This window comes from Coptis chinensis, chromosome 3 (assembly GCF_015680905.1).
Source record: "Coptis chinensis isolate HL-2020 chromosome 3, ASM1568090v1, whole genome shotgun sequence".
NCBI lineage: Eukaryota > Viridiplantae > Streptophyta > Magnoliopsida > Ranunculales > Ranunculaceae > Coptis > Coptis chinensis.
Genome location: NC_141458.1, coordinates 117183013 through 117209526, shown reverse-complemented (window position 1 = coordinate 117209526; position 26514 = coordinate 117183013). Strand labels below are relative to the sequence as shown.

At 36.8% G+C, this 26514-nt stretch overlaps 4 protein-coding genes and 1 pseudogene across 7 annotated transcripts; 4 read left to right on the top strand and 1 right to left on the bottom strand.

Moving 5' to 3' along the window:
- Positions 1 to 290: 290 nt before the first annotated feature.
- On the top strand, positions 291 to 5355 carry LOC147513470 (ferric reduction oxidase 2-like). Of its 2 annotated transcripts, none has more exons than XM_086596526.1 (8): positions 291 to 926; positions 1013 to 1115; positions 1358 to 1555; positions 1641 to 1875; positions 3154 to 3481; positions 3574 to 3814; positions 3915 to 4627; positions 4755 to 5355. In XM_086596526.1, exons 1-8 carry the CDS (start codon positions 764 to 766, stop codon positions 4892 to 4894), a joined length of 2121 nt encoding a protein of 706 aa, XP_086452652.1. In that variant the 5' UTR covers positions 291 to 763; the 3' UTR covers positions 4895 to 5355. The 2 variants fall into 2 exon arrangements, with proteins under 2 accessions (XP_086452652.1, XP_086452653.1); XM_086596527.1 differs by having other exon boundaries at positions 303 to 926; positions 1361 to 1555.
- Positions 5356 to 7842: 2487 nt separating this feature from the next.
- LOC147513469 (ferric reduction oxidase 2-like) lies at positions 7843 to 11758 on the top strand. Of its 2 annotated transcripts, none has more exons than XM_086596525.1 (8): positions 7843 to 8082; positions 8207 to 8309; positions 8419 to 8613; positions 8715 to 8949; positions 9730 to 10057; positions 10163 to 10403; positions 10524 to 11230; positions 11371 to 11758. In XM_086596525.1, the coding sequence occupies exons 1-8, from the start codon at positions 7920 to 7922 to the stop codon at positions 11508 to 11510; spliced, it is 2112 nt and encodes a 703-aa protein (XP_086452651.1). In that variant the 5' UTR covers positions 7843 to 7919; the 3' UTR covers positions 11511 to 11758. The 2 variants fall into 2 exon arrangements, with proteins under 2 accessions (XP_086452651.1, XP_086452650.1); XM_086596524.1 differs by having other exon boundaries at positions 8416 to 8613.
- Positions 11759 to 13151: 1393 nt separating this feature from the next.
- LOC147513468 (IAA-amino acid hydrolase ILR1-like 5 pseudogene) lies at positions 13152 to 13538 on the top strand (annotated as a pseudogene).
- Positions 13539 to 15739: 2201 nt separating this feature from the next.
- LOC147513467 (putative choline kinase 2) lies at positions 15740 to 18208 on the top strand. Of its 2 annotated transcripts, none has more exons than XM_086596523.1 (7): positions 15740 to 16210; positions 16508 to 16629; positions 16719 to 16914; positions 17086 to 17203; positions 17343 to 17390; positions 17641 to 17709; positions 17899 to 18208. In XM_086596523.1, the coding sequence occupies exons 1-6, from the start codon at positions 15875 to 15877 to the stop codon at positions 17673 to 17675; spliced, it is 855 nt and encodes a 284-aa protein (XP_086452649.1). In that variant the 5' UTR covers positions 15740 to 15874; the 3' UTR covers positions 17676 to 17709; positions 17899 to 18208. The 2 variants fall into 2 exon arrangements, with proteins under 2 accessions (XP_086452649.1, XP_086452648.1); XM_086596522.1 differs by having other exon boundaries at positions 15742 to 16210; positions 17609 to 17709.
- Positions 18209 to 22052: 3844 nt separating this feature from the next.
- On the bottom strand, positions 22053 to 24636 carry LOC147513466 (BTB/POZ domain-containing protein). The gene is made up of 2 exons (XM_086596521.1): positions 23397 to 24636; positions 22053 to 23191 (listed from the first exon to the last, which is right to left on the bottom strand). Exons 1-2 carry the CDS (start codon positions 24351 to 24353, stop codon positions 22274 to 22276), a joined length of 1875 nt encoding a protein of 624 aa, XP_086452647.1. The 5' UTR covers positions 24354 to 24636; the 3' UTR covers positions 22053 to 22273.
- Positions 24637 to 26514: the final 1878 nt, after the last annotated feature.

The window sequence follows — 26514 nt, the reverse complement described above, 5'->3', positions numbered from 1 at the left end:
CAAGCACACGCACATCAACACTTGAACACACGACCAACATAGAAAACACATTCTTCTTAACCCATCTCACTGATTAACAACTCAATTCCTCCTCAATTCCTTTTGTCCTAGAAAGTAGAAACTAATTCAAAACTTGTACCAATTCAAGTACTCCCCAGAAGTGTGCGCCTATTTAAACGTACCATACTTCTTCTTTGGACGCCACGTGGAAAACCGATGGATACATGTATTACCAACCGTCCAATGATCTCAAACACTAAAATATTGGACTTCATAACTTTTTGAAGTTTGTGGAGTAAATTGAGTAAACAAAATGTACATCAACCTCAAAAGCCATGCATGACCCTTGCCTTTCCAGGTAAAGAAGTGAAACATCAAACAATCCCACATACCAGTACACCGCAAGCTTTCAATAGGCGTTGACATTGAAAAAGAATGTCAACTTGAACACCCCACATGCGCATTTTTACTTAAGTTGCGGGCGCAAAGAATGTAATGCACACTTGAGCTCAGAATGCACTGTGGAGGGACGTGCATCATGCTTCTTTCCTAATTATTATACTTAAATCTACTAATGCTTAGTACCATAAAGTCATACACAAAACAAGCTAAGTACTATTCAAGTGTACTTGCATGTTCACAAGTTGCTGCCTATATATACTCTTCAGTGTACCATACAATCCTCATTCAAGGGTGTTTCGGCTTAACTTTGAGTACACACATTAAACAAAAAGGGTGAGGAGAAGAGAAGATCATTGCTTCAATGACGACGATAAATATTATTCGAACAATGATAAAGCTTCTGCTTCTTGTGGTTTTTCTTGGGATTGTGATGATTTGGATCATGACGCCAACCAAAATAAATAGGCAGAAATGGCTGCCTAGTATAAGGGCCAAGACTAATTCAACGTATTTTGGGATTCAAGGTTTGTTTGTTTTCTTACACCAAAGTACTTCATAAATTTCACTATATTGGTTGCTAAGGATTCATGCAATTTCGGATGTTTCATAGGAGCAACGATTTTGGAGTATACGTTTCCCATGCTATTCATAGCTGTTTTGGGCTGTGTTTATCTTCATTTGGCAAAAAAATCCAAAGATGATCAAACTGAAAGGTATATGTTTATTATAGAATTGTAGTGTTGCGAGAATTTAGATTTTTGGCAGCCAGATTACTAATTTACGGTTGATCTAATCTGGTACTAAGATTTTATTTTCAAGAGGTCAAGAAATCATTCTCAGTTAAGTTTTCCTGGCTTCTTCTAATCGAGCCTTGGCAAGTCCCAAACTCTGATTGGAAGGCATTATTATCTAAGTTACAGTTTTCACATACTGATGTTGCATGGTGTTCTGTCAGCAGCCCAGGCAAAAAGAATGCTCTTCTGCTGTGGAAGCGACCAGTCCTCGTGAAGGGACCACTAGGGGTTGTTTCTTGGATAGAACTGGCCTTCTCAGCCATGTTCATCGCGCTCTTGGTCTGGTCTTTTGGTACATACCTACAGATCAGTTTTTCGAACATTACAACAAAATCGGCTGCCAAAAATGGGGAAGAAGTGTAAGAAGATGGTTTTAATTACTTAGTCATTGGTTTACCATGACAATGAATCTCACAAATGATGAACATATTTTTATTTTGGCAGGTGGGAAGCTAAGTTGGACAGTGCAGCACTGAGACTTGGCCTTGTTGGCAACATATGCCTTGCCTTTCTCTTCTTTCCAGTGACTCGAGGATCGTCTCTTTTACCGCTCGTAGGAATTACATCTGAATCCAGCATCAAGTATCATATCTGGCTCGGACATATAGTCATGACACTATTCACAGCACATGGTCTATGTTATATTGTATATTGGGCTGCAACCAATCAGATTTCAGAGGTAACAAGCAAACGCAGGGTTACGTTAATTTTTTTAATTGATGTTGGTATAAGCAAGTATGACCATTTGTAAAAACAGAGGAAAGGACTGCCTTTTTTGAAATGATGATCTCCTTAAGGAATTCGTCCTCACAATTAAAATCTGTTTGACATATTAATTATCACAATAAGTAAACAATACATAGTCTACTATGAAGGTTAGGATTGTTGGAATGAACTGATTTTCGGTAAAGATCAACTCTATAGTGGACATCAAGCATGTTTGCCAAAATTAGTCAGTGGCTTATTGCGTACATTACCAAGATTGCATGGTTTTGTTAACTGTCATAAGCAGTTGGACCCATGCATCACACAAATCACACACACAATTCACACATTTCCTGCACTAGTAGTGGACTAGTGGAGTGACTATACCCTTTTCAGTTTTCACCCACGTGAGTATCTTCACAGGAACTATTTAGTGGTGTGGAGACAAGCAGAGGACTCATATATTTATAAATACCGCGAAGTCCCAATATACTATGGGTCCTATGAAAGTGATACTCCGAACTATCATAAATCAACTTAATTTTATTGCTTATGAATACTGAATTAATCTACATTTGACTTTACTCTTTTCTCAAAGTTGACTTTTGGTGGGTGAAGTTTCAGTTCAGCCATCAAAATCCGATAAAGAGGTCGGGAAAAAGAACATAGAAAATACCAAAGAACATACAAATCAACAAGAAGTCAGGAGAAAGAGATTCATGAATTCATGGCTGTGTTCGTCGGCCTCCTTTGGTTATTACCAGGAAGCATGGGCCATATTAATAGTTAACATTGCATATTATTGTATTATTGATTATGGACTAATATTTTCTCTATCAAAGTAGAACAAATATGATAATCATTAAACTTTTCATGTGTTGTCGCTCTAGACGACTAGACCTGAGATGGATTTCAATAAACTGGTAACCTCTCACCCAAAGAATGCAAAACTAGCTAACTGAAAGGCTTTTGGGCTGATACAAATTCTGAGTTGCTTCGGTAATTTTATGATGTGCTTGAGTTAGTGTAGGTGCCTCCGTAAGTCCTAAGACATCATTATGCATGGCCCGGTCTGTCCGACTGCCCCCTGTTAAACGGTTAGACCATTGGTCTTTTTGAGATGCTTATCATGCATCTTTCCTGTACTTTGGGCTTTAGAATTATTTCTAATCTCTTAATGAAGATTCATAATTCGGCAATCGCTGCCGATTAATAGGAAGTGAATTTACAAGATGTGTCTCTTGAAATGCAGATGATAAAATGGGATAAAATAGGGGTATCCAATGTAGCCGGAGAGCTGGCATTGCTTGCTGGACTAGCCATGTGGGCAACTACCTTCCCTCGAATAAGGCGAAAGATGTTTGAGCTCTTCTTCTACACTCATAACCTTTACACCCTCTTCCTCTTTTTCTTTGTGTTACATGTTGGGATCTCGTATGCCTGCATTATGCTTCCCGGTGTGTATCTCTTTTTGATTGATCGATATCTGCGATTCTTACAATCAAGACAGAAAGTTAGGCTGCTTTCTTCTCGCCTTTTACCTTGTGAAACTATTGAGCTAAATTTCTCCAAGAGCACAGGTGATTCTGCAGCACTAGAAAATGTCTTTGAAAACTATCTGAATTCTTTTTGCATCACACCTAACAAAACAAAGCAAATTTCATTATTGCAGGATTGAAATACAGTCCTACCAGCATCATCTTCATCAATGTTCCTAGCATTTCTAAGCTCCAATGGCACCCTTTTACTATAACCTCCAGTTCTAATCTGGAACCGGAGAAGCTAAGTATTGTCATCAAGAAGGAAGGGACTTGGTCCCAGAAGCTCTACCAGATACTTTCAACTCCCTCTGTTGATCGACTTGATGTCACTGTTGAAGGACCCTATGGACCTATTTCAACTAATTTCCTTAGGTGTGTGAATTAACCAAGGATGAAACCAGTGTATTTCTTGCCACCATTAATCATAATTAAATTGAGCATATACTGATTGCATTTAGAAATATTGGTGCAGGCGCGACAGTCTTGTGATGGTGAGCGGTGGAAGTGGAATAACTCCTTTTATTTCGATAATTCGCGAGCTTATCTCTAAGAGCACCACAATGAAGACAAAACCACCACAAATCCTCTTAGTGTGTGCCTTCAAGAACACCGCTGATCTGACTATGCTAGACCTTCTCCTCCCTTTATCTGGAACCCCTTCGGACATTTCTAATGTACAATTACAAATTGAAGCCTATGTTACTAGAGAGAAACAGAACACCATGTATATGGACAACAAAAATCTCCTTCGCACAAAATGGTTCAAGCCTAATGTGTCTGACCAACCTATATCTGCAATCCTTGGTTCCAATGGCTGGCTCTGGCTTGGGGCGATAATATCTTGTTCCTTTGTTATTTTCCTTATTCTTCTGGGTATCATCACTCGTTATTACATTTATCCTATTGACCATAACACCAACAAGATCTACTCTACGTCCGCAAGAGCTCTTATAAACATGTTGCTAATATGTGTCTGTATAGCCATTACATGCAGTGCTGTAGTTTTCAAACACAAGAAGCGAAACGCCAGGGAAGCAAAGCAGATTCAAAACATAGATGCGCCAACACCAATGACATCACCAAGCTCATGGTTCCACACTGCCGACAGAGAACTGGAAAGCCTTCCTACTCAATCCCTTGTCCAAGCAACCAATGTGCATTATGGATCAAGGCCTGATCTAAAGAGTAATCTCTCTTCTCCATTCTTTAGTTTGCATATTTAGTTGATAAATATAATACACGACATAGAGTTCATTTCAGTTGCTTAGGATACTGAATTGCGTTTGCATTTGGTGTTTTTTCCCCCTTGCAGAGATTCTATTCGCGTATGAAGGGCCAAGCGTTGGTGTTTTGGTTTCTGGTCCCAAACAGATGCGACACGATGTTGCTACCATTCGCTCTTCTGGTTTGGCAGATAATCTGCATTTTGAATCAATTAGCTTTAGCTGGTAATGTTAAGGAGATGGCTCTCATATTGTGACAAAGGATTCCGCTCAATCCTAATAAATTGCTATCTGTAGCAGCTGGCCGGGGTCAGAAATTGTACAAAAGTTCACTTTTTTTTTTCTTCGGGTTTGGGGGTTTGAGAATAGAAAGTTAAGTAATGTTGGATCTTTGAAGAAATTCAACACTAGAAGAGTCGCTGTTGATTTTCTAGTGTCGAATTTCTAACCATGATAATGTCATTCTGTTCTTAATCCGGCCATTGTCAGCAACTCAATGCAAAAAGTTGCTGACATTACCCCACTAGTTGCTGACAAAATACGCTGAGTTGTATTTTGTGGCCGAATTGAAAACACATTGACATTATCACGGCCGAATCAGAAATTTACCCCTGTTGTAATATCTGTTAGTATGAAAACTAAGAAATGTTGTATCTTATTAAATTTGTACTATCTATATTTGACTGAAAAGATGCATACGGCTGATACTGTCAGTGAAATGTGGGTGTCCATAAGTACAGATTCATTTAATTGAGGTTATTAGAAACCAATTAAGAGCCATACCAAGAACTAACCTGATTAAGAAGCATCAATCCCACATTCCCACCCAAAAACAATGTGCAATTATCATGGCCGAATCACAAATTTATCCAAAGTTAAATATGGCTTTTAAGATGTAATCTCTATACTATATGATAGCCGGATCTTTAGGAGGAAAATTTCTCAACCGAATTGTGTATTTATAATCTCTCTATTTTATGATTTTAGAACCACCTCCTTTAATTATTCTAATCAGCTCCCTCCTTTTTAAACAATTTACCAAAAACTCTCTCACTTTATTGAAATTAGAATTAGCTTCATATTATTTAAAATAATTTAGAAAACCTCATTCACGTCACTCAAATTATATTCAACCCCTCTTAATGTTTTTATATTATTTTTTAAATTATAACTAGAATTCAAAAAATCATACTATCAGAGAGATGTTAAAGCGACAGGTTTAAAGATTTGAAAAAACACCGATGTGTAGCACAGTTCGCATACTCGTATCTTAAGATAGCTCTTGTTAAAATTTTAACCGATTGAGGTTTTCGAGTAACAATAAATTTCTAGGATTGCATGTTGTACTTGTTCAACTTTCATATATAAACGCGCCATGGCCAAATCTGTAAGTGAATACGAGTGTCAATTCATATTTCAATTCATTTGTGATTGTCTGTTGTACAGTCACAAAACATGCAACTACTTAGGAAAACAATTTTATGAAAATCATGGATAGTATCAGTAATTACTCACAGGTTGTAATGTTCTCTCCTTAATACATTAGTAGGCGTAGCAAGTGCCGACTAGCAAAGTCGGTAAAACCTTAGGGTGATGATACCAGAGGTTTGGAGCTTGAACCCGCATCAAAGAGTTACTGATCTCCTTTAAAAAAAAAAAAAAAAAAAAACTTTAAAATAAATAAATAAAATTGTTTTAGACACATTTATATTACTAAATTACGCTTTCTTTTTTTATTAGACGTACCCAAGACAAAACAATTCATTTATTAGAATATATTAAGGACGCAATACTTAACCGTAGATATTCTAAGTTTTTCACTTGTAACTGAAAAAAACAAGAACATGTTCTTTTTTTTTCTATTAAAAAAAATGATATTGATTTATTCTCTAATAACCTCTTCTTTAATAATATTTCTCTCACTAATAAACATGTAAGTACTCATCTTTAATTTGAATCAAACATACCAAAATAATGGGGATAAATACCAATCTAATTAGGATGAAGGAAAAAAAATCGAAATCAAATTTTAACGAATGGGGAAAGAAGAAAATTGTCGAAAAAAAAAGCGCATTTTTGTTTATTTATTTATTTTTATAGTTTTAATTTTTTGCCCCTAATGAAAATATTCTAAATTAATTTGGGAGATATTATTTGATTGAAGCTGTTGTTGGGATATGACAAAAATTTTAATTAGTTATGGGATACTGGGATCTCAAAACATTTATTGAAAGTTTAAGATTTCTTAACTTATAACAGATATCGTTGATATTCCCAGACTTTTATTTCATGTTCACACCCTTTTAAATGGACTTGTTTCAAATTCTAATTTTGGTTTTTCTGTTATAACTCTTGATGACGGCACGCACTGGCCACTGGCCACTTTAGAGGTTTTTTTAACAGTCCCACAAATGTTTCCAATACCATGACATCTACATGTACTCAACACACGCCAGCACACTGCCACATTGTACTTAACCCTTTTTACTTGTTGATTACCCAATTAGCCCGCAATTAGAAACTAATCAAAAGCTTTTACCAGTTCAATACTTTACTACTTCCCAATGGTGTTTACCTGTCCAACAACATTTGTACTTCTCTTCCCATGTTGAACACTGATCCAGAAAATTGGATCTCACATCTGAAAAATATTCCCAGGAGAATTGGAGTGCAGAACTTTTGTTCAATTTGTCATTAGCGGAAAAAATAGAACTTTTGTTCAATTTGAATGTTATTGATGTGTAAGTAAGGTATCATGGTATTAAAATTATCAAAACTCAAAATCCATTCACGAGTCAAGACCGCCTTCCAATTTTCAAAGAATGAAGTGCAACATCAACCATCAATCCAAAAACATACCACAAAAGAAAACATACCACATAACAAAACATTCCACAAGTCTCCAATAGGCGTTAAAATCTAAAATAAATGTCAACTTGAATACCATATACATGCTCATTGAAATTAATCTTGTGTGCATGCACAAAGAGTTTTTACCAGTACCCTGTAGGTGGACTTGTATTATTCTTCTTTCCGAACCATCCTTAATTAGATTCCTATAATTATGCTCATTACCAAAATAAACCAAAATACTCCTCTACAAGGCTACAAGCAAGTGTCCTTGATATTCTTAAGGTGTTGCTTATAAATACTCCAGGGTACCATAGAATAGTAGAATCCTCATTCAAGGTTAATTGTGGCTTTGAGTACACTAAACAAAAAAGGAGAGGATAACAGAAGAGGACACCATTGCTATGATAACGACAAAGGTGGTTCGAGGAATGATATTCCTTCTGATTCTTGTGGTCTTTCTAGGGACGCTCTTGGTTTGGATCATGAATCCAACCAAATTATATTGGGAGATATGGCGGCCTAGTATAAGTGCAAAGGCTAAATCGACGTATTTTGGACAACAAGGTTAGTTTTCATTGCATTTTAATAGATATGTTTATGTGTTTGTTGTAAGATTGATCTTCAAAGAAAAGAGTTTCATCGTGTTTATTGCGAAGGATTGATACAATCTCTGACGTTTTATATATAGGACCAACACTTTTGGAGTTTATGTTTCCCATGCTTTTCATTGCTTCTTTGGGCTGTGTTTATCATCATTTGACGAAAAAATCCAATGATAATGGCATCAGAAGGTATTTAATAGTTAGTGTTCGTATTAGAGCCTTTGCAAGTCCCCGTGACAGCTGAAATGCCTTATTTTTTAACGTAACATCTTTAATTTTTATTTTGTTCTCTCAGCAGCCTAGGCAAAAAAAATGGTCTGGTGCGGTGGAAGCGACCAGCCCTTGTGAAAGGTCCACTGGGTGTTGTTTCATGGATAGAACTGACCTTTTCAGCCATGTTCTTGACGCTCTTGGTCTGGTCTCTTGGTTCGTACCTACAGGTCGCCTTTTCACAGATTACAGTGGAATCGGCTGCAAAACACGGGGAACAACTGTAAGAAGATGGTCTAATTCTTTAATCATTGGTCTACCGTGGCAACGACGAACAGGGAAACAAATAATAAACTGGGAATGATGGTGGTTTCATTTTGGCAGGTGGGAATCTAAGTTGGAAAGTGCATCACTAAGATTAGGCCTTGTTGGCAACATATGCCTTGCCTTTCTCTTCTTCCCAGTGGCTCGAGGATCGTCTATTTTGCCGCTAGTTGGACTTACATCTGAATCCAGCATCAAATATCACATCTGGCTCGGTCATATAGTCATGGTATTACTCACAGCACATGGTCTAGGCTACGTGGTGTACTGGGCTGCAACCGAACATCTTTCAGAGGTAATAAGCAACAGCACATTATTACTTGTATCTCCATAATATGGTGTCCTAATCAACTAGATCCACACATACGATACTCGCATACTAAACCGCATTTGGTGCACCAGCACTCCAGTAGTAGAGTGAGCGAGTGACTAATTTTTTTCTCTCATAGGAATTTCTTAATAGGTACTATTTAGTGGTAGGGTGACAAGTGTACGGTGAAGGAGTTATTTAATACATCGAAGTTACCAATTTTCCGTGTGGGTCTTATGATTGTTATCGTCTGAACTTTCAAAAGTGAACCTAACTGGATCTTATGAGCCAATGTCAATGATGAAAGGGTCCGATGATGAAAACCCACAGTAGACTTCACTCTTCAGACTGATGGTAAAGGTTTGTTGATTTGGAATTTTTTCATCCTTAAAGCTGCCTTAGGAAAAAGATCCATATATATATTTGGTAACCTCACCCCATGTACCATGTAATGACATTGATTGTTGATTGATATTTCCTCCAACTTACTTAAACAAATATCATCATATCTTTCTCATTAACACCATATATTATTTTCATCAAGTATTTTGATCTCAATAAGTCCGTAAAGTGTCGTTTTGCCCCTGCCCTTCCTTCTCTTTACATTTCCAGCCACTGGACTCCGTGACAAGTTATTTGTCCATCTCTAATAGTCTCGGCTTTTGGAATATTTCCGTCCTGTTTACATAGATTATAATTCGCTACTTAAGCAAATTTATACCTAGGCTGTATGTACATTTCTAAGCTGTCTCTTTTGAAATTCAGATGCTAAAGTGGGAAAAAGTAGGAGTATCAAATGTAGCTGGAGAGATGTCATTGCTTGCCGGACTTGCAATGTGGGCAACTACCTTTCCTCGAATTAGGCGAAAGATGTTTGAGCTCTTCTTCTACACTCATTACCTTTACATCCTCTTCCTAATTTTCTTTGTATTACATGTTGGGATCGCATATTCCTGCCTTATGTTTTCCGGTGTGTATCTCTTCCTGATTGATCGATATCTGCGATTCCTACAATCACGACAAAAAGTTCGTCTGCTATCTTCTCGCCTTTTACCTTGTCAAACTGTTGAGCTAAATTTCTCCAAGAGCACAGGTGATTCTGCGACATATTAAAACGCCATTGAAAACTATCTAACTATCTGGCCTTTCTTTAATTTATATCTCTCCTAACAGTACAAATCAAATTTGACTGCTTCAGGATTGGAATACAGTCCCACCAGCATCATCTTCATCAATGTTCCTAGCATTTCTAAGCTACAATGGCACCCTTTTACTATAAGCTCCAATACTAATCTGGAACCAGAGAAGCTAAGTATTATCATCAAGAAGGAAGGAAGTTGGTCCCAAAAGCTTTACCAGATACTCTCATCTCCCTCAGTCGAGCGACTTGAAGTGGCTGTTGAAGGTCCCTATGGACCTACTTCAACTGATTTCCAAAGGTGTGTTCAGTAACCACAGATCCGACACTAGTGTATGTCTTACCACTAGTGTATTTCTTACCACTAGGATCATAGATCTTATTAAGCATACACTGACTGCATTTAGCAATATTGGTGCAGGCACGAAAGTCTTGTGATGGTGAGCGGTGGAAGTGGCATCACTCCTTTCTTTTCGATAATTCGTGAACTAATTTTTAAGAGCACCACAATGAAGGCAAAACTGCCAAAAATCCTCTTAATCTGTTGCTTCAAGAACTCTGCTGATCTGACTATGCTAGACCTCCTCCTCCCTGTATCAGGAACTCCTTCTGACATTTCCCATGTGGAATTGAAAATTGAAGCCTATGTTACTCAAGATAAACAAAACACCATTTCCATGGACAACAAGAATTGCCTACGAACAATATGGTTCAAACCTAATGCATCGGACCAACCTATATCTGCAATCCTTGGTTCCAACAGCTGGCTCTGGCTTGCGGGGATAATCTGTTCTTCCTTTGTTATTTTCCTAGTTCTCTTGGGTATCATCACTCGTTATTACATATATCCTCTTGAACATAACACTCAGTACTCTACAACAGGAAGAGCCCTTATAAACATGTTACTGATATGTGTCTGCATAGCCATTACATCCAGTGCTGTAGTTTTCAAACAGAAGAAGCGAAATACCATGGAAGCAAAGCAGGTTCAAAATTTAGATGCGCCAACAGCAAGGACATCACTAAGCTCAAGTTTCCACAACAGCGATAGAGAGCTGGAAAGTCTTCCTAGACAATCCCTTGCCCAAGCAACCAATGTGAATTATGGCTCACGACCTGATCTTAAGAGTAATCTCTCAGCTCGATCCTTGCTTCTATTAACATGTTATTTGGTTAATTAATTAACATTATATTGTAAACAAAAAATCGTTTAGATATATTTAACTTGGCTAGGAAACTGAACTGATCGAGTGTTTTTCCCTTTGCAGAGATTCTATACGCTTGTGAAGGATCAAGTGTTGGTGTTTTGGTTTCTGGTCCTAGACAGATGCGACATGAAGTTGCTAACATCTGCTCTTCCGGTTTGGCAGATAATCTAGAATTTGAATCAATTAGCTTTAGCTGGTAATGTGTAGAAGATAATGGCACCATTTTCTTTTCTTTTTCCATCTTTTAAACTTCCCATACATGAAGAGTTATTGCTGTGAAACTGTGTGCTCGAAAAGTTATTCTCGTATAGTTATGCAAAAGATGCGTAACTACATTTTAGATGCGTCCCTAAGTGCGAAAGTTATTGAATGGTTAGTGTTGTAAGAATTTGTATAAGACAAATCCAAAAACTATTAAAAAGGGTATCGAAGTTTACAAGTTTTGACACTATAGAGAGTAATTTTTTTTTTCCGTCAAATTGGGGACCAACTTACATACATTGTTATACACTTTCTTATCAATGTATATCCATGCTGCAACTTCATGACCATAGAAATTAATTCGATCGGTGAAACACCCATAGAAATTAATTCGAACTGTGAAACACCCGTGTGAGAAATTTAGATGTCATGTTACACATGTCCCCACATTGCAAAAATTAAAAAAATTAGTTCCTAATTTAACCAAAAAAAAAATTTAGTCCCCATATTGTCAAAATAAGAAATGGGGCTCAGCCCCTTGGTTTTAATCCGGATGAGTGTAAACCCCTTCATATCGGCCCATACCACATAACCTCCCTATTTATCAGCTTATATCACAAAAACTCCCTGTTTTCCAATATCAGCGAAATTCCAATCCGATTTTTATTTCCTATTTTATTTTATTACCTTTTTTACCCTTCTTCCATATTTGGATCAGATCTCATTGCTTGAAGCTTCTCATCCAAATTAAAAACCTCCTTCTCTATTTTCATCGACCTCTTCAAATTTTCAACATCATTTTTCGCTTCCAACTTCTCAACAAATTTAAGATCCAACTTCACAAATGTAATCGTCATCACCACTTATGATCATCGTACTCACGCGATTTGAACAAGCCAATTATAACACCAAGAAGAGAAGGCCAAGCATGAGGAGTAAGGAAAGGATGGAATGCTTAGGTGGAGTGATGTCTGAGAAGATGAAGTATACATGGAGAGTGGCCCAGGAGCTCATGAGAGTTACTTCTCCAGTATTTGGGAATTTTAAGAAAACTACTAAAGATACCAGCTTTGGTGGTTTTGAGATGTGTTGTGTTGAAGATGTGGTGTGCTGGAATGCTATGATTGATGGGTATGTGAAATATAGTGAAATGGAGCTAGCTAAGTTGGTTTTTGAGAGAATGGTGTGTAGAGATGTTGTGTCTTGGAATACTATGATTAATGGATATGCATTGGTTGGGAGTATTAAGGAAGCAAAGAGGTTGTTTGATGAGATGCCTGAAAGAAATGTGGTTTATTGGAATTCTATGTTGGCAGGATATGTTAAATGTGGTGATGTTGAGGGGCACTTTGAGGTGTCTTACAACAAATGGCCTACACCGACTCCGGTGGAGACTGAAAGAAGTAACTATCATCCATACTTGACCTTTCTATTTCGCTTAAACACATACTGATTGATCAAGCCTGTGATGCTTATGAAATATTAGTGTATGACAGAGTTTGCCGAAGATATTCGTGGATTCTCTTAGAACAGGATATACTTGCTTAAAGTTAGTAGTATATTTATCTCCATTACGTGTTTGTTCTATGTAATTGTAAGAAACAACGCATGAAATAAAATTATGTATTAATCATGTTGATATGCATGGAGTGGATGCGTGGTCACAAAACAGGCTTGCATTACACGGATGCAAGGCTATTATTGACATGAAGGAGAAGGAGGCGCCCAGTCTACCCGGTGTCATGAATGATGAAACCTTGCATGAACATGTGGAAATGGTTGGCAGACACTTACTCGGTTCCGAGAATGTCAAGTTGTGTAACAAGGTGTTGGCAAGTGAAGACTTTGCTTTCTATCAAGAAGTGATTCCTGGTGTAATGTTTAGTATTGGAATCATAAATGAGGAGTTGGGTTCAGTTCACTCGCCACACTCCCCTTATTTTTTCCTTGATGAAGATGCCCTTCCCATCGGGGCTGCTGTCCACACTGCGCTTGCAGAGATTTCTGATTTTCATGTGGAAATTTAAATTTACATAGTAGTTTGACATATGAAAATTTAATTTTACATAGTAGTTTGATATATGAAAATTTGAATTTACATAGTAGTTTGATATAAGAAAATTAGAATTTACATATGAAAATTTAAATTTACATAATAGATTTGTGAAACAAAACATGTCTGACGAAAAAACATTTGTACTATGCAAACTTAAATTTACATAGTCACTAGAGCTATGAAAACTTAAATTTACATAGTAACTTGATCTATGAAAATTGAAATTTATTTAAAAGAGTGTGTTTACATGCAAGTATGCAACACAAATAAGAAACTATGCATGATAAATTGTTTTCACATAACATTTCTTTGAAATTGACCAATCTAATATCTGACAAACGAACTCATGTAATTTTATACAACCTGTTAAAATGTATTTTCACACAGAACTTATCTATGTAAATTTAAATTTACACAATAATTTGATCTATGAAAAGTTAAATTTTCATAGAGAAAACAGATCATAACCTATGCAAAATTATTTTTACACAATATATTTTTGAAACAAAACAAAACCAATTTGTTTTACCAACCTGAAAAGATAAAACAAGTTCCCATTACATCATTTACCAACAACACATTAAGCCAAATCAGCCTTTTTACATCCGAATTTAACAATTGTAGTCATTACATCAAAGATCTAATAACAGATCCACCAAGAAACCGATTAAACAAAAATCAACTCATCATTTCTTGCATTTTTCTTTTTAGATCCCATATTCATTGTTGAGATATGGTCCTCAGCTCTAAGCCTTTTCTTAAAAAATCTGCTACAACCCCAAGCGTAGGTAATGCGAAGCTCTAAAGGTCTTGTAACGACTTATTCTCGTTTTTTCATTCATTTACAATGAGAGAAAACCAATTAATAACAAAGACTATCTATGCAAAGTTTAAAATAACATAAATAAATTAATACGCAAATTTAAAAGTGCAGAGTAAAACTACTATGCACATTTAAGAATGCATAGTAAAACTACTATACAAATTTAAGAATACAGAATAAAACTATCACCACATATTACACAAACATGAAAAAACAGAGTAAAAACACTACGCAAATTTAAGAATATAGAGAAAAAACTACTACGAAAATATAAAAATGCATAGTAAAACTACTACATACACAAACATAAAAATTCATAATAAACCCAAACTTGAAATTGCAAAACTATGAAAACTATAAAATACAGAGTGAAATCACTAAACAAATGTAAATTCGTATTTACAAACTAACTCACATATGAAAATTCATTTTTTCATACAAATTTCTAAAAATAGGATTAAAAGTTGAAGATTCTCACCAGATTTGGTTTGTTTGCCGTAGTTTTTGGAGCAGCCATCTTCTTAATTTAATCTCCATCTCTTCTAGAACTTGAAAGTTTGATTTTTTTTGTTTGCAAAATTATTGTTTTCCCAAAAAAGTCGGAGATTTTCCAATGGATTATGGTTTAGATATGCTTTTTAAATAACCAAACTTCTTGTTTTGATTTTGGTAGTGTTTTATGACAAAAAAATTGATATTTCACATCTGAATAGCGAGATGTTTCTACACTAATTCAAAAATGAGAAATTTTTGGAACTGAAATAGATAACAGAAGAAGGTGGACTGGTGTAGATGACGGGGGTATTCAGGTCATTATTAGTTTTATTTTCTTATTTCGAAAAACAGGAAGGTTTTGTGGATTAGTCCGCAAGCGAGGGTTTTTTAAGTAACTGAATCAAGTTGAGGGAGATTTATCCCAAAACCTGATTGTCAAAAACTGTTCAATACCTTTTTAGTCGTTTTTCATAATACAAATTGAAAATACTTGAAGTCTACATTTTGCAATAAAGTTTATCAAACATTCAAACAAAAATAAAAATAAAGAAAGATGTCATTACGGAAACGTTAAGCTCTACGCCAAACTCATGCCAAACCTGTGGAATCAAGTCAGTTGAGAACTTGTACGTAATGATACATGCTAGTAGATCCTTGTTTCTAACATCAAACAAATGGAATTCATTTATAAATAATAAACGTGCACTTCATTACAACTAAAATTAAATTATGCGTCAACACAAACCCACATCGTTGGAGAATCAACCACGGTATCGAAATTTTATTTGCGAACGTTGAAAAAGCAAAATCAAGTCGCGTATTAATATCAAACGCGTGCGGAGTTTTGTTTTCCACGTGTCCAAATCGTGTCTATGATAAACATGCATAAATCGAAGTCCCCACTGTTTTCTGCTTTCTTCTCGTAACGTTTATAACTTCTAGGTAGACAGCGAGTACACATACCCATTATTGCATTTTAAGGTTTGGTCATGGGTGTAAAGAATGATGGTGGTCTTCCTAAAGAAGCAAAAAAGATATTGCAATCATTGGCTTCAGCTTGGGACGATGTAATAGATTCTAGTACGTTGGAGGTGATACCTATAAAGGGAGCAATGACTAATGCAGTTTTTCAAGTAAATTGGTCGACAGAGAAAGGAAAACTTCCTCAAAAAGTTTTGCTTAGGATTTACGGTGAAGGTGTGGAGGTTTTCTTTGACAGGAGTGACGAGATTAGGACATTTGAATGCATGTCAAAGCATGGCCAGGGACCTCGTCTTTTGGGACGGTTTCCTAATGGCCGTGTTGAGGAGTTCATACATGCAAGGGTATGTGCTTATTTCGATTTTTAATTCTAAGCTTTTTATTTGGATGTTTTATTGCTCTCTTTTGCACAACCTATAAAACCAATCCTTACCAAACATTCAAACCATTTGTATATATTAATGTTCTTTTGGTAATGCACATTGATGTATCTCTTAAAATTGTAATGAATGTTTAGAATTGTGTAAATTCGCGTTCACTATTTCTGTGCAAAATATGCTCAGTTGGATTCTAATGGTCTAATTACAATAGGGTTTTTTTTTCGAGTAATGGTCATGTATTTTTTGTTTACTATGTTTTAGACATTATCAGCATGTGACTTGCGTGATCCAGAAATATCTGCGTTGATAGCAATCAAACTGAAGGAGTTCCATGATCTTCACATGCCTGGTCCCAAGAATGTAATACTCTGGAACAGATTAAGGTAAGCTTATGTTCACCAAAGTTTAAGCTCCCTTTCATGCCAATTTTGTAAGTTGGGGTAAATTTTGTGTACCTTTTTTTTTTCTCTAGAAATTGGTTGAGTGCATCCAAGCGTCTGTGTTCTCCTGACGAAGCGAAAGCATTTAGGTTGGATGCCATAGAGTTGGAAATTTCGCTATTGGAAAAGGAGCTGTCAGGGGAAAACCAAAATGTAGGATTTTGTCACAATGACTTGCAATATGGAAATATCATGATCGATGAAGAGACCAGATCAATAACTATTATTGTAAGTTATCCTCAAATGGTTAATTTAATTGTGTTAGTTAGGTTGTTCTTTACATATTCTAGATGGTTGCAGTATATGCTAAATGGTTAGTTGTGCTAGTCTGTACCGTATATATTGTCAAATGTGATCGTGATTCCGATTCCAATTCCGATTCCATTCCTTTCTTTACAGGATTATGAGTATTCGTGTTACAATCCTGTAGCCTTTGATCTTGCGAATCACTTTTGTGAAATGGCTGCAGATTATCATACTGAAACACCTCATGTTCTAGATTATGATAAATACCCAGGTCAGTTGAGAAATCTGTTATTTCCTGTAATTCATAAATGCGTCCAATTTATAGTGCTAAAGCACGTTAGACACGCACCATAAAAAGTTGCACTTCAGCAATATCTAATTACTTTCATGATGGGCTGCCTGTGCAACAGGTTTGGAGGAGCGCCAGAGATTTGTGCGTGCATATCTAAGTTCTTCAGGTTAGTCGGGTTTTGTTCTGCAATTTAATGACGTGTATATACAAGTAGGGCCTAAAATGTGTTAGACTTGATCCAAATTAGATGTGACTGAATTTAGAAAGATTTTCCTGATCATGGACAATAACATCTTAATGGTTTAATGATATTGTGGCCATATTATGGTATCAATAAGAATGACTTACTAACGTTGAAAATATGAAATTTTCATTATAATATAGGCAATGAGCCTAGCAATGTTGTGGTGCAGCAGATGGTCGAAGATGCAGAGAAGTATACGCTTGCTAGTCATCTATTTTGGGGTTTGTGGGGAATAATATCGGTAAGATGGATTGTTATTGTTTTCATGATTTCCGTGGACAGACGCACACATGAGGCAGATTATCTATATGGAGGAAATTCAATACCAATAGTTTTCAGTACCTGATAAAAAAAAATTCACTTACCTTCATGTTCTTTTGGCAGCCTGTGACCCTGATAATACTTTCTTGTTCATTTTATTGGTCAACAGGAAAAAGTAAATGAAATCGATTTTGAGTACATGGAGTATGCAAGGCAAAGGTTTCAGCAGTACTGGTCAAGTAAATCCGTACTCTTGGAGAATTCAAAAGATGTTGCGGAGGATGGTATTAGTGGTTGTGCACTAGGTTCTTAGAACCTGAACTGTGTTTCCTAAAGCAGGATTTCTGTAAATATTTTCATTCCATTTCCACAGGACATGTAAAAATAGTCCATAGTGGTTGAAGGTTTTAATAAAGCTTGTAATTTGTAGAGCTGATTGTAATGGTTGTTGAATGAATAAACAATTGTGATCTTCTAAATACTATAATGAGAATGTTGTTGGATTCTCCACACACGTCTTTGTTATGGAATTATCAGGAGGCAAACTTGTGTAAACAGATGGACGTGCGACATGTTTTACTTTCTTCTAGTGATGTTCGTTTTACACTTACTACTTTGTTCACCATCCTCCATAGCAGTTCAGTTCGCAATCCTATGAAAAATTATGGGTGAAATTTTCTCGCAGTTTCGGGATAGATTCACTCTGAAAGTCTGAAGTAGTAATGCGAGCAAGAAAAAGGTAGTACAAGAAGAATATTTACTCGCGCGTGACACTCAAAGACTTCAAGTGACTCTAGAAAGTGGTGGAACCAATTCTGATGAAGAGTTTATCCAAAAAAAAAAATCTGATGAAGAAGAATTTTCTTGCAATAATAAAGCTCTTGCTTCTCTTAGTCTTTCTGGGTTCTATAACGATATGAATCATCTTGCCTACCAATACATATAAGAACAAATGGCTGCTGAGTATAATTGGTAAGACTAATTCGTCGTATTTTGGAGTGCTAAATAGGTTTTACTTTACAGACGATGTCAGTATATATGAAGAATTGGTATAGGGCTGATGGTAGCATGGTGGACTGATTTTGGTAGGTGGCAAGCTAGGTTGGGTAGTGCAGCTCTAATACTGGGCATCGTTGGCAACATATGCATTGCCTTTCTGTTCTTTCCAGTGGCTCGAGGATCCTCAGTTTCGCAACTCATAGGTCTCACCTCTGAGTGCAGCGTCAAGTATCAGATATGGCTCGGTCACATAGTAATGACTTTGTTCACAGCGCATGATCTATGCTACATCGTATATTTGGCTACAACCGATCGGATTTCAGAACTAACGGACCACACCATTTAGTAACCGATCGGATTTCAGAAGTAACGGATATATATATTTCGACATTTAGGTGGCATATGTCGGAAATTCCGAAATCCTGAGCTATGGTTCAAAGTTCAAACTGAACATTTCTAACGATATGGTCTACTCATTTGTTGATGAACAAACACACAAACACACAAGGTTAGAAATGTTTAAATATTATTCCAGTACTTTAGCTTAAAACAAAATTATCATTATACAAAAACGAGACCAACAATCAGCCGTAGTTCATTGGATCATCATTTATCCGCTTGTGTTTTCCTTGTCCAAGTATCATAAAAAGTTGACCGACAGTGGCATTGGCTGCATCAAGAATCAATATGCCAGGTTTCTTCCATCTACATTCCACTGAGTTTCTCAGCAGGATCTTCTGCCAAATATTCCAAGGGTCCTCTCGAAGCAATCTTCTGAACTAAATGTCAAACCAAAAAGGCAAAAACATTGATCTACTTGTCACTTCTCAGTTGTTACTTGTGTACAGTGCTAGTTTTCTGATTGAAGATTTTTACGGTGAAAACTGGTGATTTGTTTATCTGGAATCTTCATTCTAGGACCACATCTGAAGGTGGATAGTAGACTTCACTTGAGTGGCCTCTCCAAGTGAACGTTTAAGTTTTAACAGGATCTCTATTCTCTACCATGAATAAAAAAGGAACAAAACAATACAAGTTCAGCAATTAATACCAATTAATGGCGTGTGTTTATGACCAGGAAACATGGACCACATATTCACATGTACTGGTGAAGCTTGCTTCCTTTTCACTTGATGATAACGGATATTTCTACTGTATCATACTGATTTCATAATTCTTTCAAAGAACTAATGTAAATAAAACAGACATTACTTCGCAATCACATTATGTAGGATTGTAGGAATGAACTTACGCCTTTACCTAAATCCCCTTCACCAACCAGAAGGTAACCAACTCTGGTACGGAAAAAAAATACGCCAGACAACATTTTTCTGAATACAGATAAGGAAGCACAATTTCACGAAAATTACCAATGACTTAAAGGACTTCAATGCTTCAAAATTTAAAAGCTGGATCTATAGTAATTCTGATGCTAAAATGGGACAAAACTGGCTTACCAAGTAGCTAGAGTTCGCATTGGATGCTCAATTAGCAATGTGGGTGACTATGGAGTACTGACTAGTGCCAACCGCATACGGCGAAAGATGTTTGGGCTCTTCTTCTACGCTTCTAGCCTTTACCACCTCTTCATTTTCCTCTTTGTATAACATGTTGGGATTGCATAATGCTTCCTGGTCTGTATCTCTTCTTAATTGATCGGTATATGCAGTTCTTACAATCACAATTAAAAGTATGTCCACTCTCTTCCGTTTTCTACCTTGCAAAAGTGTTCACCAAGGTGCCCAGCTTTGCTAAGCTGCAATGGCACCCTTTTCCTACAAGTCCGAACAAGGCTTTGCTAAGCTGCAATGACACCCTTTTCCCATAAGTTCGAACAGGGTTATCTGGAGCCAGAGAGCCCAAGTGCTGTCATAACATAGGAAGGAACTTGGTCCAGAAAGCTTTACCAGATGCTTTCAGCTCCCTCGTCAGTGGAGCGACTTGATTTATCCGTCGAATTCAAGTCATTTTCTAAGGCTTGCAAAATAACTAAGGATCCTCAACCCTAACGTTTTACCAAGATTAATATAAATATTAAATAAGCCTACATGGGTGACACAAGACAATTCTGGTGCAGGTATGCCACCCTTGGCATGGTGAGTGATGGAAGGCATCACTCCTTTCATTTCAATAATCCAGGAACTCATATTTAAGAAAGCCACAACGAATATAAAAACACCAGAAATCCTCTTAATATGTGTCTTCAAAAACTCTGCTGATCTCACAATGCTAGCCCTCCTCATTCTTGTATCTGTAATCCCTTCAGACATTTCGGGTGTAAAATGACTAATTGAAGCATATGTTACTAGAGACAAACAAAATACCATGTCCATGGACAACAAGAATCTACGTCAAATTTCGATCAGGTCTTGGGAATATTCCTTTGCACGAAATTTTTGTAGACCTCTTACTTTGCCTGCCTAGATGACTAATATTAGATTCAATTATATTTCTCAGGACTTGGGAAACTAAACTGGGTCTGCATTTTCAATATTCATTGTATATACATAGTAGGGGTGCAAACGGATATGTTCGGATGCGGATATGTTTGTATCTGAATCCGAATCCGAAAATTTATACCGATATCCGAATCCGAATCCGATGGATATTAAAAAAATTATCCGAATCCGATTTCGGATATCCAAAACGGATATCGGATAATATCCGATCCAAAAATAAAAATTAATTAAAATTTTATTTGCTTTGAATAATTCATTTTACCACTATAAAAACTAGTATAAATATATATATTTGTCATTTATTATTATTATTTTGTTATTATAGTTTTATATTATTAGTTTATGATTTTATATAATATTTTATACAATAAAAAATAAATAAATAAATTATATATAAAAACTATTAATTTTTTAAATCGGATCGGATATTATCGGATGCGGATATGTTAGTATCTGAATCCGTATCCGAAACCAGTTCGGACATAAAAAAAAAATCCGAATCCGAAATTTTCGGATAATATCCGATTTTTCGAATACGAATTCGAATCGGATTCGAATATTTGGATAACCACTTGCACCCCTAATACATAGGCGTATTGCTTGCAACAGATCTTATTACCCAGAAAGAAATGTGAATGCCCATATATGAAGGGAATAATTCTGGGCACTCAGGCATTACAAAATGAAAAATACGAGAAAGCAACCTATTAAAAGTCAGACCAGTACCACCCCAACTAAAATGCCACGAAGCATCCAGTTTCACCAACTTAGTGCAGAGAGGTGCATGCCACACCAAATTAAGCACAAAGTGGTAGTTCAGTCTAGAAGTGAAAAATAAAATAAAACTAAATGAAATAACAAGGGATTGAGCAAGCAGCTATAAATTCTCAAAAGAAAATTAGAATTCTCCGTGTCAGGACATGGCACAATCTTACATGTATTGAACACACAAATAATACAAGTGAGTAATCATGAATTAATAAATATGAGTAAAAGCATCAAAAGTATGACATCGAAGAGAGTTCAATCTAAAAAAGAAAAAGAAAATTGGAACCTTTCTGTCGAATCAAGGATTTTTGTGATTTCTCACAAGCGACGCTGCTCAGATTCACCATATCTGCGCCAAAAAGCCCTCCTCCACCAAACTTGGAACCCTCTCTGTATATTGGGGCAATCTTCACCTGAGTTCAAGAACCGATCAAACCAAGCGAGTAAGATCTCTTGCTGCCAAGCTAGAGGCAGAGTGAGAATGGTGTTGCTAAGACCATCCTCAATTAAATGCCGGTCAAGACCATTTGACGCCCTCCTCATCCAACCAAAATCATCATAGAATGGTTCCAGCCATGTTCGCAGAAGCATGCATCTTACTTCCTTTGAAGCCACAAGCTGCCCCTTTCCAATACCAACAAACAGTCTAGCAGTAACCCGACTCACTTCATATCTGTGGATTGCAGGAACTTTAGAGTGCAGTTGAGATAGCTCAGATTGATCAGCCCATGTCTTCAAGAAGTCATCAGCAATCTGTCTATCAATCATTATATCAAGAATCCAATGTAAATTATCAGCTTGTCGAACAATCTGATTCACATCATTCGAGTCCAATGAAGATGATGTCGCTGCACGGATGAAATGCGACCGGAGGAGTTGCAGACACCCATCACAAGCTGAGTACAACGACTCCTTACTAAGGTCATTCTGAGATGAATTCTCACGAAGCATTTTTAACACCAACCCTTTCATTTCCCGCCTTGCTTTCTCGTCTTTGCCCTCAAGAACCACCTGCAAGAGCTTATAAAGAACTTCTTCATTATTGCACCCTTCTTCTGGCTCTGCAACTATTTCAGCTGAAACTCTCTTCAGAACTTCCCCTGCTCCAACCGCCTCTAGGTGAAGACGTGATAAGAGCAATGCTATCTTCTCCTCTTCATCTTCAGCCCATGGAACTGCTTCTAAGTACTCCAAACAAGATAGTACTCCAGCCTCAAATACAATCTCAGCACAAACCTAAGGAACATAGGTATATAACCGGGAAACCTCAAAATTACAATCTCAATCACATAAAACACCAAAGCAAGTTCTCAATATACAATAAACCAACGCAAGGGACTTGACAGTTGGTACTAAAAATTAAGCAAACATAGAAACTTAATTCCTCAAATAAACATTGCAAACATAGAAAAACTTTAATGCACTTGGAAAAGAATATCACCTTCAAGATGGCTAGTACTTTGGGAACATCCTCCTTCATGAGCTTCCTTCTAATGTCCTTACAATACATCAACCTCAACGTCTCAATATACACTTCCACGTCCTCGCAATCTGATATCTCCACAATATGTGGCAGCGATCGCCGTTGCTTGGACCAACTATCGGTCAATTCAGCTGCAAAATAACGACTATGGGCAACAAGGATCTGTCTATGAACATTCATGGAAACACTCAATCCATCGTTAGAACTCAAAGTTAACTTAACATCACTCGAGACGGGATCATTAAACTGATTCCCAGGACTTATATTCCCTACCATCTCAGCCAATCTTTGTTGCAAGAGAACCTGCTTGTCTTGTACCGAAATAGGGTGGGGTGGTTTTCCATTCATAATGGGGATGTGGTTATTGTTATTATTATAAGTTGGCATCTGAGATTTAGGATGGCAATCTACTTCTTTCGACATCATTTCGAAAAGAGTTGGGCTTCGGGCTTTGTCTAGAAGAGGTGGTGGTGGTGGTGGTGACAATGGGTTTAGTAGTCCAGCATTTAGAGCAGAATTGAAGTCAGTGTAACTTGATGGATATGAAGAATTATTATAAGGAGTTACACCAACACCCCCAACAACACCAAATGGAGCTGTAGAAGAAGAAGAGTTGGAAGTATCCATAACTGGAGAAACTCTCCCAGGTGAGAATCTAAACTTCAATGTCAATGAAGATGTAGAAGAAGAAGAAGAAGAAGAGGTTGGGTATTTTTCTTGATCTTGGGGTGGGGCTGAAGTGGAGCAGCACCAAGAGGTTTGAGGAGAAGAAACAATGATGGGGTGGTGAAGATCAGATGAGGAGGAGGAGGAGGCAGAAGTGGAGATAGTAGTTTCACGATGTTTACGACGTTTATTGAGTTTGGAGTGGGTTTGGGTATGGGTTTGGGTTTTGAGATGGGCGGCAGCAGCCATGAATGAAGTATAGTAGTGCCGTTATCCGTTTAATAATAATATAATAATAAAGCGTTGGTTGTAATAACTAGGGGGGAAGAGGTGTCACTTACCTGTGAATGTTGTCCTTTTGTTAAATGAGAGGAGAGAGAAAGAGTGGGTTTTGTTTTTGATGAAGAAAAAGAGGTAATGGCGATGGATACGAGAACACAGATGTGGGAGCGATAAAAGAGAGATAACAAACAATAAATAAAACAGAGGAAAAGAGAGAGAGAGTGTGTGTGGGAGTGACCGACTGAGGTCTGAGGATGATGAATTTTATTGCCCATTTGATAATGTCAGTGTGAATTGGATGAAGTGGGGTCGTGTTTCTTTTGTATGATCGGTGATGCTTTTACTATGTTTATGGTTGGCTGTCAGCTGAAAAGCAACAGACCAACCCTCCCTTTTGAGTTTTGACCAAGACGGCAAGACCAATCCATCAAACCCTCTTCCGGTTCATGGAGGCCCATTTTGATTTTTTTTTATGCACCCGCCGTCACGAATTAGAAGAATCTCATTCCCGCCATACGCAGGCAGGACCGTTTTTGTGTGTTTGAGACTTTGAGTAGTTGCTTTAGTTGGTAGTGCTGGGAACGGGTCGGTTTCGGGTCGGATATGGTTATATCCTAATTCGAATATGAATAGTTTGATAATATCTGAATCCGAATCTGAATCAAACTAAAATCTTCAATCCGAACCTGACTAACCAGATCGGATAACACTAAAAATTCAAAAAAAAACCTAAAAACTATATTCGAACTCGAATCCGACAGACCCGAATAAAGAAACGGATATGAAAATCAACCTGACTATTCGGATTCGGATCAAATCGAATTTGGGGTCAACCCGACCCAATTCCTGCCCTACTAGTTGGATAGAAAAATGTAAGGGACATCCCACCAAATCACATGATGTGCACGTGCAACGACTCCCACAATATAATGTGACCCCTAGACACGTACGAACGCCCATCACACTCGTATAATCAGCAACTCAGTGATTCGTCACTCGATTTTATCTCGTGACATTATCACATACTACTGTCATCATTACTAATATATCCTTAATCTCATTTCCCACCGTAATATATGCACTATTATAGCCATACACCATCATTTCGGAGAATATCATCATTACACCCTATACCAACTCAAATAGACCTAAACACCTACAACTGCTATCCACATACCTCTCAAAATAGATGTCATTCATCTCGACCGCACATATGTACTCGTCATTACACGTGTCGTATCTGATGCTCATTCTCAATGACTATAAAAGCCATTCTCTAGAGCTATGTGTGACTTAATTCCAGTCTCACTAACATAGTGTTGGATACGTAGACATCTTCTTATTCATAAAGAGCATCTATTAATACAAAATAAAACCATTTTTCTTTATTATTCCAATTTTAAAGCTAAGAACTAAGTCTTAATCTTTGGTGTAAATTTAGACATTTTTAAAAAGTAAACAAACAATTGAAATCTTAAGCAAGCTATGAAGTATTGAAGCCCTAAGATATATTTATTCCGAATGTTTCCAACCAAATTTCAGAACTAATGAAAGTACGGCCCAATATTTATTTGAGTCTATTTATTTTTCGTTGTTCGTTTTCTATTTTCAGAAAAGAGGGATATTCATAGGAATTCAGGTATACTGTTCAAAATTGCAAACACTGGTTTGGATACCGTCTTATATAGCATTTTGGATGCCTAGTTTTTTTTTTTTTTTTTTTTGCTCACACACCACCAGACCACAGTCCTCATTCAATGGCAGAAAACATTGAAGAAGCGGTTGTATGGGATTTTTTTTTTTTTTGACAATTCTGAAAGTCCCAAATTTGTTATTGAACAATAGAGCACTCATCTAGCCTCTCCATCTTCTAATAATAGAAGATATGTTTTCATTAACAAGAATTCCGGGACAAAGGACACTTTTTTTTTTCGAATCACTCCCAAACCCAATTTTCGGGTGAAAATAACACTTTATGACAAATATATTGGATTTGAAATTAATATTTTCCGATTTTATTTTTTCTGTGGTTTTGGTATGTCTCTTCATGTATAAACAATGTTTGTTCATGCCCCAAATAAGTGAACATCTCTCATACATTATATTAAAATATGAATAGAGATTGTTC